The sequence below is a fragment of the Anarrhichthys ocellatus genome, unplaced genomic scaffold, assembly GCF_004355925.1.
Source record: "Anarrhichthys ocellatus isolate YVR2014 unplaced genomic scaffold, GSC_Weel_1.0 scaffold39, whole genome shotgun sequence".
Lineage (NCBI taxonomy): Eukaryota > Metazoa > Chordata > Actinopteri > Perciformes > Anarhichadidae > Anarrhichthys > Anarrhichthys ocellatus.
Window position 1 is genome coordinate 3,722,251 of NW_022280069.1, and position 12,833 is coordinate 3,735,083.

The 12,833-nt window shown below is 37.4% G+C and overlaps 3 protein-coding genes and 1 non-coding gene across 5 annotated transcripts in view; all 4 read right to left on the reverse strand.

Annotated features, from left to right (window-relative positions):
• wdr73 (WD repeat domain 73) overlaps positions 1-1,317 on the reverse strand; it is a 13,987-nt gene extending 12,670 nt beyond the window's left edge. The window contains exons 1-4 of the mRNA XM_031867357.1: positions 840-1,317; positions 360-427; positions 141-226; positions 8-44 (exon numbers count right to left, since the gene is read on the reverse strand). Of these exons, the coding sequence (XP_031723217.1) occupies positions 8-44; positions 141-226; positions 360-427; positions 840-898 (250 nt within the window). The 5' untranslated portion in view covers positions 899-1,317. The remainder of the gene's footprint in view (positions 1-7; positions 45-140; positions 227-359; positions 428-839) is intronic.
• Positions 1,318-1,320: 3 nt separating this feature from the next.
• cfap418 (cilia and flagella associated protein 418) lies at positions 1,321-5,445 on the reverse strand. 2 transcript variants are annotated; one of them, XM_031867257.1, is made up of 6 exons: positions 5,290-5,445; positions 4,482-4,584; positions 3,542-3,606; positions 2,777-2,842; positions 2,606-2,701; positions 1,321-1,985 (listed from the first exon to the last, which is right to left on the reverse strand). In XM_031867257.1, the coding sequence occupies exons 1-6, from the start codon at positions 5,442-5,444 to the stop codon at positions 1,826-1,828; spliced, it is 645 nt and encodes a 214-aa protein (XP_031723117.1). In that variant the 5' UTR covers position 5,445; the 3' UTR covers positions 1,321-1,825. The 2 variants fall into 2 exon arrangements, with proteins under 2 accessions (XP_031723117.1, XP_031723118.1); XM_031867258.1 differs by lacking the exon at positions 2,606-2,701.
• An 832-nt stretch (positions 5,446-6,277) lies between these two features.
• trnas-aga (transfer RNA serine (anticodon AGA)) lies at positions 6,278-6,359 on the reverse strand. Its single transcript has one exon. It is a non-coding gene; the product is annotated as a tRNA-Ser (tRNA).
• Positions 6,360-8,720: 2,361 nt separating this feature from the next.
• Positions 8,721-12,688, reverse strand: LOC116394390 (uncharacterized; the record flags this gene model as incomplete). Its single annotated transcript, XM_031867444.1, has 4 exons — positions 8,721-11,121; positions 11,245-11,351; positions 11,574-11,802; positions 12,542-12,688. Coding segments are annotated over 4 exons (645 nt in total), but the record flags the coding sequence as incomplete, so codon positions are not given.
• Between the last annotated feature and the right edge of the window lie 145 nt (positions 12,689-12,833).

The window sequence follows — 12,833 nt, forward strand, 5'->3', positions numbered from 1 at the left end:
AACCCACCGTGGACAACTTTAAAGTCCCGCTCTGCACAAAGACCCTGAACACAACACACACACAGCCACAGCAGAGGCATAACGTGACATGTGGATGTTTGTAAAAACGTAAAAACCCAAAGTTTGGAATAATCTCTCACCTTATTGTCATCAGCGAACAGTTTCAGAGGCAAATGCAGCTCCAGGATTTCATTTGTAGACGGACTGAATCCTGCGACGCACACGGCTGGAAACACAAAGATAAAAGGTTCCGTTTGACTTTAAATGCAATTAACGCTTATTCTGTGTGCATTCAGACCAATTTGAAATGTAACATTTTCAGATAATGAGTATTGCTAAAACGTAAAGTATGAACTCACTCTTCCCTGACGTCCACTCCAACACCTGGGTGGGATGTTCCAGCTGATACACATGAAGATCTTTGTACCTGAAGGTATTTATTGAGATCATTTTAGAAACACCACAATGATATTTACACATATATGTGGCAGTGTTAGGTCACTCTTTAGGGAGGTTTAATGTTCACATTTTGTATTTGATGGTAACATGTTTTTGTTCAGTATTCACACCACACTCCATCCAAAATATGACATATTTATTGTTTCCCTATGTCAGGGCTAAGCACACCTACCGTAACTATAAAACACGATTTATTGTTCCTAATTAATAGAATCCACTCTTCAATTGGCAATGGATATATTTAACTTAGACCACCGTAGATAAGTTTAATGAACAGATAATGTTGTGTATCACTTAGGTCTGCTACGTGCATTAAAAGCAAGCCGAATTAAAACACTTTAAACATGCTAAAACAAAGAGGAAACTTCTTATTTTCTCACGTTTTCAGGGACTCGATAAACCAGTCATCTAAAATATCATTAAAGTCTGTTTCTTCCATCTTCAGCCTTCAGCATCCTCACGTGACCGTCTGTTGATGTTTCACTTCCGGGTTCGTCTCGTTCTCGAGCGTCTTATTGTTGACGCTGAAGCTCACAGCGCCCCCTGCTGGACAGGAGCCACTGGATTTATTTTCACTTTTCTGTTCACAAACATTTTACATTCAAACATTAAACAGACTAAACTGAGCAAACAGAACGCAGACCGACCGTGGTGAGAAGTTTGTCCTCAGTATTTATTCACAGACATAAGTATAACTCACATTGACTATCTTACAGAAAGGGAGAAGAAGAAGTGTTTTCCTACCATGGCTTAAAAAAGATCATTTTGACAATATAGTTAATGATTTAGTGTTTTGATTTTTTTTTATAAGTAATACAGACAACAATGCTTTTATTTTAATACTTATTTATAATTATTGTTTTGTTGTTTAACAATAAAAAATAAAGTGTGTGGGGGGAATGCAATGTCGCAGCTTTTATTTTGAAAGTACAAAGAAGGGTCTAACAGGAGGAACCTTCCCTTCCACAAGAGAACCAAATGTGGATCATTCCGCCACTGAAAATAGTCTCTATACATGTTATGTAAACAATCATTAAAAATAATTACTGAATAATTCCACATCTGCTGTTTTCACCGTGTGTCTTTGTTTGTGTTTGCAGCTGAACAATAAAGCTTTGATCAAACTAAACTGTGACTTGAACATTAGTGAGCTGAACCTCTGCAGACGCTGAATATTATCAACAGGGGCAAGAAAACTCCAAACATCTGTGGTGTGACTTTAGTTTGACAAACCGTGAGGACGAGTCGAGGTGATTATTTAACTGCAGGACGGTCGTGTTGTGTGTTAGATAAAGAAAGGAGTGAAAGACAGTTTCTCTGTCCGTAAACTTTCCAGTCATACATCCGTACGTTCTCTTGAGCAGCATCAGTCCCGGTGGTTCCCACAGACCCATCTGAGCTCCGCTCGGTCTCTGAGGTCCGTCGGCTCCGTCGTGGAGAACCAGCTGCACTGACAGGCGAAAGCCCGAACACCTCTCCTCTTCTTCAGCCTGGCTCTGAGCTTCTCACGGTCCGGCATGTTGTTCCTGCAAAAGACACAAAAGAAACACGACGTTGGTAAACATGAATAATTCATGAGGATTTATGAGAGTAGCTTGTCTTTAATATTATAATATTGTAAAATAACCACATGACATTTTTATATCATCACAATTATTATTATTAGTTAGAATAATCAATGTAAATACTATTATTACCACTACTATGAAAACTATTATTAGTATTAATATTATAACTGTTATAATAATAATAGTTATCATTATCATAATTGTTGTTAGACAATGATGGCCACGGACAAAAACCAAGATGGCGGCGTCCTTTACACACATTGCAACGGTAAAACAAAATGTGACACATTTGTAATGTTTACATCTGTTGAGTGATCAACATCTGGCCAATAAGAGATATATCGTAGATCGGTTTCCAAGCAGGGGATCTGGACCCCTGAAGGGGTCGCCAGATAAATTCAAAAGGGACGCGAGGTGAACAGAAGAAGAAAGGAGACAAAACATCGTTGTTCTTTTTCTCAGACGTTCCCCTGATCTCCTTCTGAATCCTTTTACTTCTACAAGGACAGAGAAGTAAAATGGGAAGCGTTGGAGGAATGGTGGTGCCGTGTGGACTTCATGCCTCGTTGCAGACTCACCTGAGGAACAGGTAATCACAGGACGAGTCCCACTCACAGTTGTCAAACGTCAGCACCCGGAAGTCACAGGACGTACACCTCAGCTGGTCACATGACCTGTGCATCAGTCATCACCGTTAACAGGAGTGTATTTATTAAAGTTGTTGTGAAAACTCTGAGGTGTTTTCTCACCTCTTGGACGTTGGCGTTCCGACGCCGCTTGTGACGGAGCTCCCGCCAACAAAAACAGGACAACACCTGGACGAATGATGAACAATGCACAAAGAAAAGCAACATCCGACGTTAAGAGAGTCAACAGTTTCACACAAACATTATTAGAATATAGAAAACATAGTTTACACTTTTTATGAGAAAAACAAAAACACCTTATAATAACCATCATTAATAATTATGGTAAATTGATTGATTGAGTTAATTACACTTTAGTGAATAGTTATTTTACAGTTGACAAACAAATAATTCATAATATTATAATTAGTAATCTGTTCTTTTGACAGTTAGTAAACTGCCTATAAATATTATTTGCATGGCTATTATAAAGTTGTAACTGATGATAATAATTCTTTCTTGAATGGTTAATTAATACTCTGTAAAGCATCTATAAACATTATTTACATAGCTCAAACTTTGACCAGATTCAAAATTGGTTTTTGGTCCATCGCTCTATTAAATGTTTATAGATGTTTACAAAGGATTTCTTAAAAGTTTACAAATAATGTACTAATCATTAACAAATACTTTATAGTATACAAAGTCCTATAAATGTAAACATTATTAGTTATTATCTCATTGTTTGTTAAACAGACAAATAACTATAAAAAAATTAACCATTTATAAATGATGGTTATTATAAAGTGTCTGTGGTTATTGTAGTTATTATCATATGAAGCAGCTGTAGTTATTACTCACAGCTGTGTGTTGTTGTTGTTCACTTACTTTCTCCCTCCTGACTGAGACGACAGCTTCTTCTCTACTTGTGTTCCTTTAGGGAACTGTTGCGTCTGAAATGAAAAGTCAAATAAAGAAAACACATTGTTGTAGTAAAGAATCTGACGTCACTTCATTTGAAGCTGGATGGATTTATTTCCACCTGTGTTTGTCTGATACAACATTCATGTGGATTCAGTCACATTTTACAGGCGTCTGTGGTTCTCGTTTATTTTCATATTTTCATAATTTAAACTGGAGATGAGACGGCCGCATGATGATAACGTTTGGTAGTAATTACAACTTTGAGATACTTGAAGTATTTCTATTTCACTAAATTACATGAATTAATCTTTATATTTCAGAGGTAAATCATTTAGTTTTATTAAAACTAGTGACTTTATTGATGCTGTGAAGTGAAGGAAGGGAAGAAAAAGACTGCAAGCTAGTAAACATGATGTAAACAAAGTTGGATTTTAATTACTTAAACAATAAGCATTACTAAAACTTTATAAGGAAGAAAATGCACTGAACTCGTTTGTGAGACCTCATCGTTACGCTCGAGTCCTTAAAGAGTTTTATTTCTTTGAAGTGTATTCATTTGTAAGATGTTAAAAGAGGAGATGTGATCCTCCTCACCATAAAAACACAAAGGGAACAGATCGGTTTGATTATGACGATGATTACTTACTAACACTTTAATAATTACGTCTTTTTTTCACTAGTGTTTCCCATGATTATTTAATACTTTAACTTCCCTAAAAATGTATTTCATTAAAATATGGCTTCTTTTAATTTACTATTTTCTTCCAAGACTCGAGGAAGGTGAATGTCACAGGCACACCTAGACACTCTAGACCTAGACCTTTATAAAAACATATTCCATGTGGAGAAAAGTAATAGTTGTTAACGTGATGTTTACATCTTTCTATATAAAGTACATGTTCACCTTTAGTTGAGAGGAATCGCTGGAGTCGTCCTCCAGTAATTCTTCCAGAAGAGCGTCAATATCGTCGGCGACGCTGCTCACCGGCTGGTCGGGTGTTGTGGCTCTAAAATCAGAGGAAAGAAAGTCAAGTATCGAGCTTCAGTAAAGACGACACGATGTTTCATCGATTCATCGATTTAAACGTCACCTTTTAGGCTGATTCCAGTGTTTTTAGACACAATGTTTGCTTTTTAAGGAGTCAGCATTTCTGCAGTATGTTAGATGTGCTAGTTTGGAGAAGGCAGCATTTAGAGCCGTGTGTAGGGAATTAAACGTGAAAAATCCAGATACCAATATTTATTGACTTTTGTTTTGGTGTTGACTTCTCAGGACTTAAGTATTTCTAAACCTGGCTACAGGAAATTAAATAAACAATATGGAGCTTTCTCTGTTATGCAACTATATATATATATATTTATTTATTTAATTGAAATATTTGTACATACATTAAGTTTCTATGTGTGTGTGTGGGGGGGTAGAACTCACATTGCACAGTCCTAGTTTTGGAGATTACTCACTGAAGCTGCTTTCAAAAAAATATTTTCAATTATTTCCTTATTTTTAATTTCCTTTGAACTTTGATAGGTGTCTGTTCTAGTTATCATTATTATTATTAGAAATGATAGGTGTCTGTTTTAGTAGTTATTATGAACACAAGCTAACTTTACTGCACCTTTACTTAGCACAATGGTACATCCCACTGTTAGCTAGCATTAGCTAGCATTACCTAGCTTAGCTAGCATTGGCTAGCCACATTAGCATTGTTTACCTGTTGTGTTTTCTTTGTCCTTCGCTGTCTTTCCCGCATTTTCCCACCTCGCTCGGGTCCACGCGAGCGGAACACGTGACAGAAACGTTGCGACAAAACCTTTTTTCTACTTCATCCAGCAGTTCGTCCAGGTCTTCTTCTTCATCGTCGGCCATGTTTTTGCACACAAGCTAGCACGCTCAGAGCGTTCGTCGTTGCTAAGTAACAGGAGAACAGAGCGGAAACGGAGCGACAACCTCCTTCAAAATAAGTGTCGCAAAATTAATAAAATAAGATAAAATAAAAGAATCCTTTATTAGTCCCGCAGCGGGGACATTTATAGGATCACAGCAGTATATAGGATAGTGCAAACAAGAGACATAGTACAAAAAAATCAAAAGAAGTAATAAAACAGTAAAGAGTATTAAATAACTAAGAAAAGTAAAAAATTCACAATAACTAAAATATTATATATACAGACAGAATAATTGAAGTATTGCAATATTATACAGACAGAATAATTGTAGTATTGCACAGTGTATTTACGTTGCACATATAATGTGACGTTAGCTCGGACCAGAGACGAATTGTTTTGTTAATTTTAACTTCAAAGATAAGACTTTTATAATTCCTGGGGTGTAAGGTTACATTCAGATATTAGAGAGGCACAAGGCTAAGACGTAGGACAACATAAATAACTGATTTATAGATGTAATAAATACTAAGAAATAAAATAACCAACAACAATAAATGTATACCTCAAATATCACAATGGTCGAAAAGGTTTAGCATATACTAGTGGTCATACCCCCTTTTATGAACTTAATATTTACATAAATTATAATGTTAATGTTGATCATACTTACCCTAGTTAGTCAAATATAACTTTAAGGAACGCCGATGCGTTAGCACAACGTTTTTTCCAGCCTAAATGTTATATAATAATAATACTAAAACCAACGTACCATCTAGAAAAACTGAAATGATTTTTTAGAGGAAAATTTTATCACGTTGTCGGCAGGATTCGAACCTGCGCGGGGAGACCCCAATGGATTTCTAGTCCATCGCCTTAACCACTCGGCCACGACAACCAGATGGCGCTAGAACAGCCAACAAAGGATTTTAAAAAGTGACTTGCCTTTATACAAGCAACTTTCAAATGTATGACGATAAACCCCTTGAGATGTACCATCATATACTTACTGTAGCCTGCTGACAGAAGGAACATTATTCTTCTAGAGAGGTTGAATGTTTTTTTTGTTGCTGTAAAGTTTGACTGTTTCTGTGAGGATGCAGGAAATGCAGATGCAGAAACTGATGTCAGACACTAAGATTCATGTAGCTTCATTCATGACATTACAGCTGTATATTGAACAGAACGTTTAGTGTGTTATCTTGATTGGGAATGCAACAAAACCAGTCTCTCACCTAGTAGTTGGCAAGTTATATTAATAAAAGGAAATTGTAAATAAAATGCATTCTAGTAAAATAGAAGTTGTTGTTCAGACAGTCAGCATTATGGCCTTTAAATAATCCTGCAGCGCCTTCTAGTGGACAAATAACATAGTTCGTATCAGTAGATTCAACACATGCTTCAATAATATGCTCTGTTACCTGTTATATAATATAAACACATACTATTTGGTTTAATCCTCTCTGTGTGTTGTAGTAGTTGTTAATATAATTAGTATAAAAACTGCGTAGTGTTATTCTCTTTGCTCACCTTGAGCTGGCTTGTATTATATGTGTGGCAGTGAATAAAGCACAGTTTGAGGACATCTTCTTCTTCACTTGTTAGCAGACCACCTGTGGTGACAGAATATTCATTTAAGCAAACACACCTACAGAGCATGTGTGGATTACTGATCGGGCCTCCCGGAGAACAGGCCCATAGGGACCAAAGTGTCAGGTGTCCCCGCTGGACTTCACCTACAAAATGTCCTACAAAGAGACACAGTGAAGAGACTTTAATTACCACAAAGAGACACAACAAGACCACAAAGAGACACGAAATGATGATGAAAAGACACGAAGCAACTACATAAAGATAAAAAAAGTCTTACAAAGATACACAAACTGATAACAAAAAGAGGGCAAAACAACCACATACGAAAAGAACTTCATGAACAAAGAACAAAACAACTACAAAGAGACACAAAACAACTACATGTAAAACCAAATGTATCACATAATTCAAAGAAAAGCTATTTAAAGATATTGTAATAGAAACTTCTCTGCTTTACGAGAAGTGTTATTTTGAAAAGGTCTCTTCTGCGTTTTAAAGTGAAGTGTGAACGTTGTGGGTGGAAGCTGAACTATATTTACACCTGAGGAAAGGAAACAGATGAAGGTTTTGCTTCCTGTTAAGATGTTAACTTACTAAATGAAAGAAACACAACTAAAACTGTACAAACATCGGTGATGGTGGTTTCCCAACAGACGTGTTGTTCACCGTGAACCTCTCAAATGTCATGAAGCTCACGTTGCTAATAAAGTTCAACAGCACAGGTGTCTCTAAGGAAGAGAAAACTGATGAAAATATATTTCATACATACGCATCTTGTTCAAAAACTGCCATAAAAACAAAGTAAAAAGGTAGAAAACAACACAAAATATTGGCTGATAAAGTGTTTCAGGTTATTAGTCTTGTGACCTTTAACAATAACTAGTTCTATTTAGTTAACCTCCAACTTTAGCTTGCGAAACAGTTGTCAAGTTGCATTATGGGATATGTAGTATCCAGTGTTTACAGAGTAAAAGTGAGGATACCTCAGCCTCTTCAGCTTCAATTTTGCCCACTTAAATAAAAAAAACAGTCAAACAGTTAAAGTAATAATCGTTTTATCAAACAAAGTCTTCTTCAGAGTAAACATGAAATGGATAAAATCACAAACTCATCATTAAAATCACTGAGTGCTACTTATTCCATCTTTTGTCTTTATGTTGTCAGAATTTTATGACTCAAAATGAATGAATCTGTCAAACGAATTTCCCCTCCTGAGAATTTCCTCACATTTCACTTTTGTAGAATTGAAACTCATGAAGCCACACTTCAGATGGAGTTCCCCTATAGAATAAATCAGAGATTATTTTCACAACAACCACAAACCTAAAACACAGATTAAAATAATGTTTTTGTTTCAACTGTCATAAATGTATCATAAACTTCATCACAATCAGAGGTGAGTCACATAAATGCTCAAAAAGGTTCTTTAACATGTTTATTAAAGGGAAACAAGCGTTGGAATGAGGATAGAGGGCTGCCATGTAGCATGTCTGCAGAGTAAAGATAGTATTCTATCTTAACGTCTGTGAGCGTTAACAAACTGAACACCAGGAACAAAAAGATTAGCTTATAACAGACAAATGTCCTTTTATCCGTCAACAAACAGCAATGTTTTACATATATAAACAAAACTTAAGAGTAAAAACAAAGTGAAACCAGAGACAAATTCAATATCAGTGTCTTTAATTCCACTTATTCTTCTAGATTCAAATCTAATCTCACAACAAACTCGTTCATTGGCTCTGAACTAAAAGCTCAAAACAAGCCGCCATGACGTCTCAAAAAGCTGAGAACACAAGATCTCACTTATTAAAAACATTTCTTTACAAACCCTCCAGTCCTTCCTTTTTTATAAAACATAACCAAAACTCTTCTGTTAATCCTTCAGTTTCCAATATTACATTTTTTTATTGCTCAACATATACAAGTCTCAAACTGAACCAAAGAACACCGATAGACCAGCAATGCGTAACATGAAGTAAACATTGCATAAACATAAACGTAAACATGCATCTATTTATAAGATATTTTATGAAAGGAGTTCTCCATTATTTAACAACAGAAGCAGACAGAAGCAGACTGTGACGACGTTGCTGAGGGCTTTCCCCCGATGAGTCCACATAGATATCACAAAGCTGAGGCATGTCATCCATTTTCAGTTCTTCTTCTTTTAAAGGCCACCACGACTCGCTTCCTACTGCTGCTTCAAGTGTGACACAGTGGAGTTTCCCACCGACATGTGATGTAAAAGATATGGAGAGTAAAACGGCTTTGTCTGGTGTCTGGAGACAAAGTATTTATAACACAAGTAGATAAATGAAAATGTTATAAATAGAATGCAGGTGTTAGAAAAAGGAGCATTTGTTGTACTTGTATCGTGCTTAACTTTAGTGGAGCATAAAATATCAGGTGTGAAACAATCTGCTGGTTCAGAATGAGACCAAACTATGGATGTGCAGTTTCTGAGACAGAATGTGGCCTTTTGGTGTGGAGTCTCTTAGGTCAAAGGACTTCAGTGTTTAACATCTACCCCGAATATATTCAACCTTTCAGGTATTCAACGTGACTGTCAAACACTCACCCTCATCTTCCAGTAACCCAATCGTCACTGCTCAGAAAAACACTGAGATACAAGTTTAACCAACATCCACAATAAACCCGCAAAACAAAATAAAAGCCCAATGAGAACAATAAGAGACAGATCTGCGTACAGTCTCACGATATAGTCTTCCTGGATCAATTTTCTAAATTTCAACGACTCACCAAATAAGAATTTGTAGTTATTTGGACTCAAACAAGTCCTTCAGGATCCCAGTGAAGACGACCATCCTCTGTCCTCTCTCTCTTAACTTTATCTGGAGGTAAGTAGAGGCAGAAGGAGTCTCTGTTGGCTATTGTTCGAGACGCCAAGTTCGTGTTGGAAAAAATCTCATTATGTGAGTCTTTTAATGGTGAAATAAAGAATACCGAATATATTCTTCCTATTTATTCTCTGTGCAGAGAAGGTTCAATCATAACAACAGAATGCGTAAAGTCTCAGTGAGGAAGAACTTTCTTTATACATTATTTATTTTTATTTTTTTAAATGCTTTTTCTGACTGAAGCGTTGGTAACACATGATGTTTTCAAGGACCGTCGGAAAGATGAAAACACCGATCGTTTTAAAGAAAACATGCTTTTAAATCCCACCAGCGGGTTGAGGGGTTCAGAGAGAAGTCAGCAGTCAGTGACGTAAAGAAAAACAGTGAATAAAATAGTTTTTAAAAAAGTAAAATGAATCACCGTGAATAAATGAGCACAAAAAATATTAGACTTATTGGTCCAGTGGTAAATTTACAGAAAACTGTTTCACATTTCACAGGTTTGGGAATGAAAGAGGACATAGATCCTCAGTCTAGCACCTATCACACACATCAATAAAGTATCCATCTATCCATCCATCTATATTGACCATCGGTGGAGCAACTTCGGGTTCAGCCTCTTGCCCATCGGACACTTCCACAGGTGGACAGGAGGAGCCCGATGGGAATCCAACCACCGTCCTTTCATCACCCGGTCTATCTCCTGAGCAACAGCGGCCCCCCCACCGGGGCCAACGGCAGCTTCTGTCCGGTGCCGGGAGATCCCGCTCCGTGTCCACATTTTGTTTTAGCTTCTGAAGAGTTTTCTAGGCGTTGGTCCTTGAGAGGTTTTTAATATTAGGGGGGGGGTCATTGTTTATTAGAAGTCTGTGATCGTCCAATTAAAGGTTTCTGTTGCTCATTGGAGGGATTATCGGTGTCAAAACTGGAATTTTTCTTGAATCACAAGTGAAGTTGGAGATGTGGTAGAAATAAGGACACGCTGAGAAGCAGTTTAGTGGCGTCTTCACGGTTCGTCTGGTCGTCTTCTTTCGGCAACATTCTTTAAACGTAGATGTGCTTCATCGTGGCTGTTTTGGACACTTTAGGACCCAACGTATAAATCGACTGTAAGTCCTTTTTGTCGAGCGGTTTGAGCGGTGCGTCCAGTAACGTTTCTTTTTTCGGTGTCCTGTTTTTGTCTGTGATGATATTCTTTAAATTGCCCTGTGGTGGAGAGAAGAAAAAAAACATACATTTAAATGAGGAATGAAAAAGGACAAAGCAGTAAACTGGGTTGTTTGTGTCACTGTAAAATGAATGATTTGTTTTCTCCAGGGTTAGACTCACGTAGCTAATGAGGAAAATCACGAGGGCAAGCATCAGCACGATTGTGGCGAAAACAACCAAGTAAGTGTCCGTCAGACGGTTTTCTGTGGGACCGTCGGCGGGACAATCTGAAAGTGAAAACAGAAAGTCAAGTTACTCGAGTTCAAAACCTGCATCAATGACCTGATAACAAGATAAGATGAGCAAAGGAATACAGTGATGTTTGTCGACTTGAAGTTCCCCGATTCAAAGTTGAATAGACGCCTCAGGGGGCCAGATGTTTTTCACATCAGAGAACTGGGAACGTTTTGGGTAAATATGCGACTGAGAAACCCAGCGGAGACTCTTACCTCTCAGCCTGAGGAGCACCTGGCCCTCCCGGTTCTGTTCGCCCACGGGTGCCGCCAGGTGACACGTGTACAAGCCGGCGTCGCCGCAGGCGACGTTGGGCAGGATGATGTCGCGAGACTCGCCCAGCAGCTCCACCGCTCGCTCCAGGCCGAGGTACCACCGCGTCGTGCCGTTGGGGAGGTCTTTGGTCAGGAGGCCGTGGAGACCGGACGACGGCGGCTCTCCTTCCTGAGACATCAGAAAAAAAATGTGTAAATGTAAAGAGGAATAAATAGAACAATAAATAAGTAAAACTAATTAATGTAAAGAGGAATAAATAAAATAACAAATAAGTAAATAAAAGACAAAAATATAAGGATGAATACAAGGAAGTCTCTTACTTTTCTGTGTATGTTTTATGTTCATAACATTTTACTGTTTTGTTTTTAAGTCAGATGCTTTTGTGCTCTTAATGGGACTTTTGTGGAAAATAGTAATGGTTAAAAAAAACTAAAAAGTATTTTCTAAAGTATTTAAAATTGGGTACACATTGAAGAACATTAAAATTCTCTAACATTTATTTATTAGTGATAAAAACCAGAATAGCAGCGCTTTGAATGGAGCCATTCTGACTGAGGACTTTTACTTTAGGTACATTTTGCTGATTATACTTCTATTTCAGTAACTACTACTACTACTTTTTACCTCTGTAACTACTTCCTTTTACTTGAACAATACTACAAAGAGTGAATTATTGCATACATATATTTATCATACAATCTATTTCATGTTACGCACTTTTGGAGGGAACAGCAAACAGAAAGTGAAAGCTGCATCAATTTAAATTCAATGCAGCCAATGAGACGTGTTTGTTTCCTGATGCCAACGACCGTAAAACCAGAAGAACACGTCAGCTTCCTGTGAAGTCTACGTTAGAAAACGATGTGCATGTGAAGTATTTGTTCCATGAAATAAAGCGCAGTTTTACCTTGTACCACCTCACTGCTCTGTACTCGACACCTGGCTTATAAGCAGAGGTGCATTCAAGAGTACAGTTCTCTCCGACGGCGGATTGAACCTCCAGCACAGCCTCGGTGAAAGCCGTGGCCACGTCTGAGGAGAGCACACAAACATACGTTACATTTTAGTTTGTTGTAGAGCCTGTAATAAGTGTATTATAGAGCCTATAATGAGTGTATTATAGAGCCTGTAATAAGTGTATTATAGAGCCTATAATGAGTGTATTATAGAGCCTGTAATGAGTGTATTATAGAGCCTGT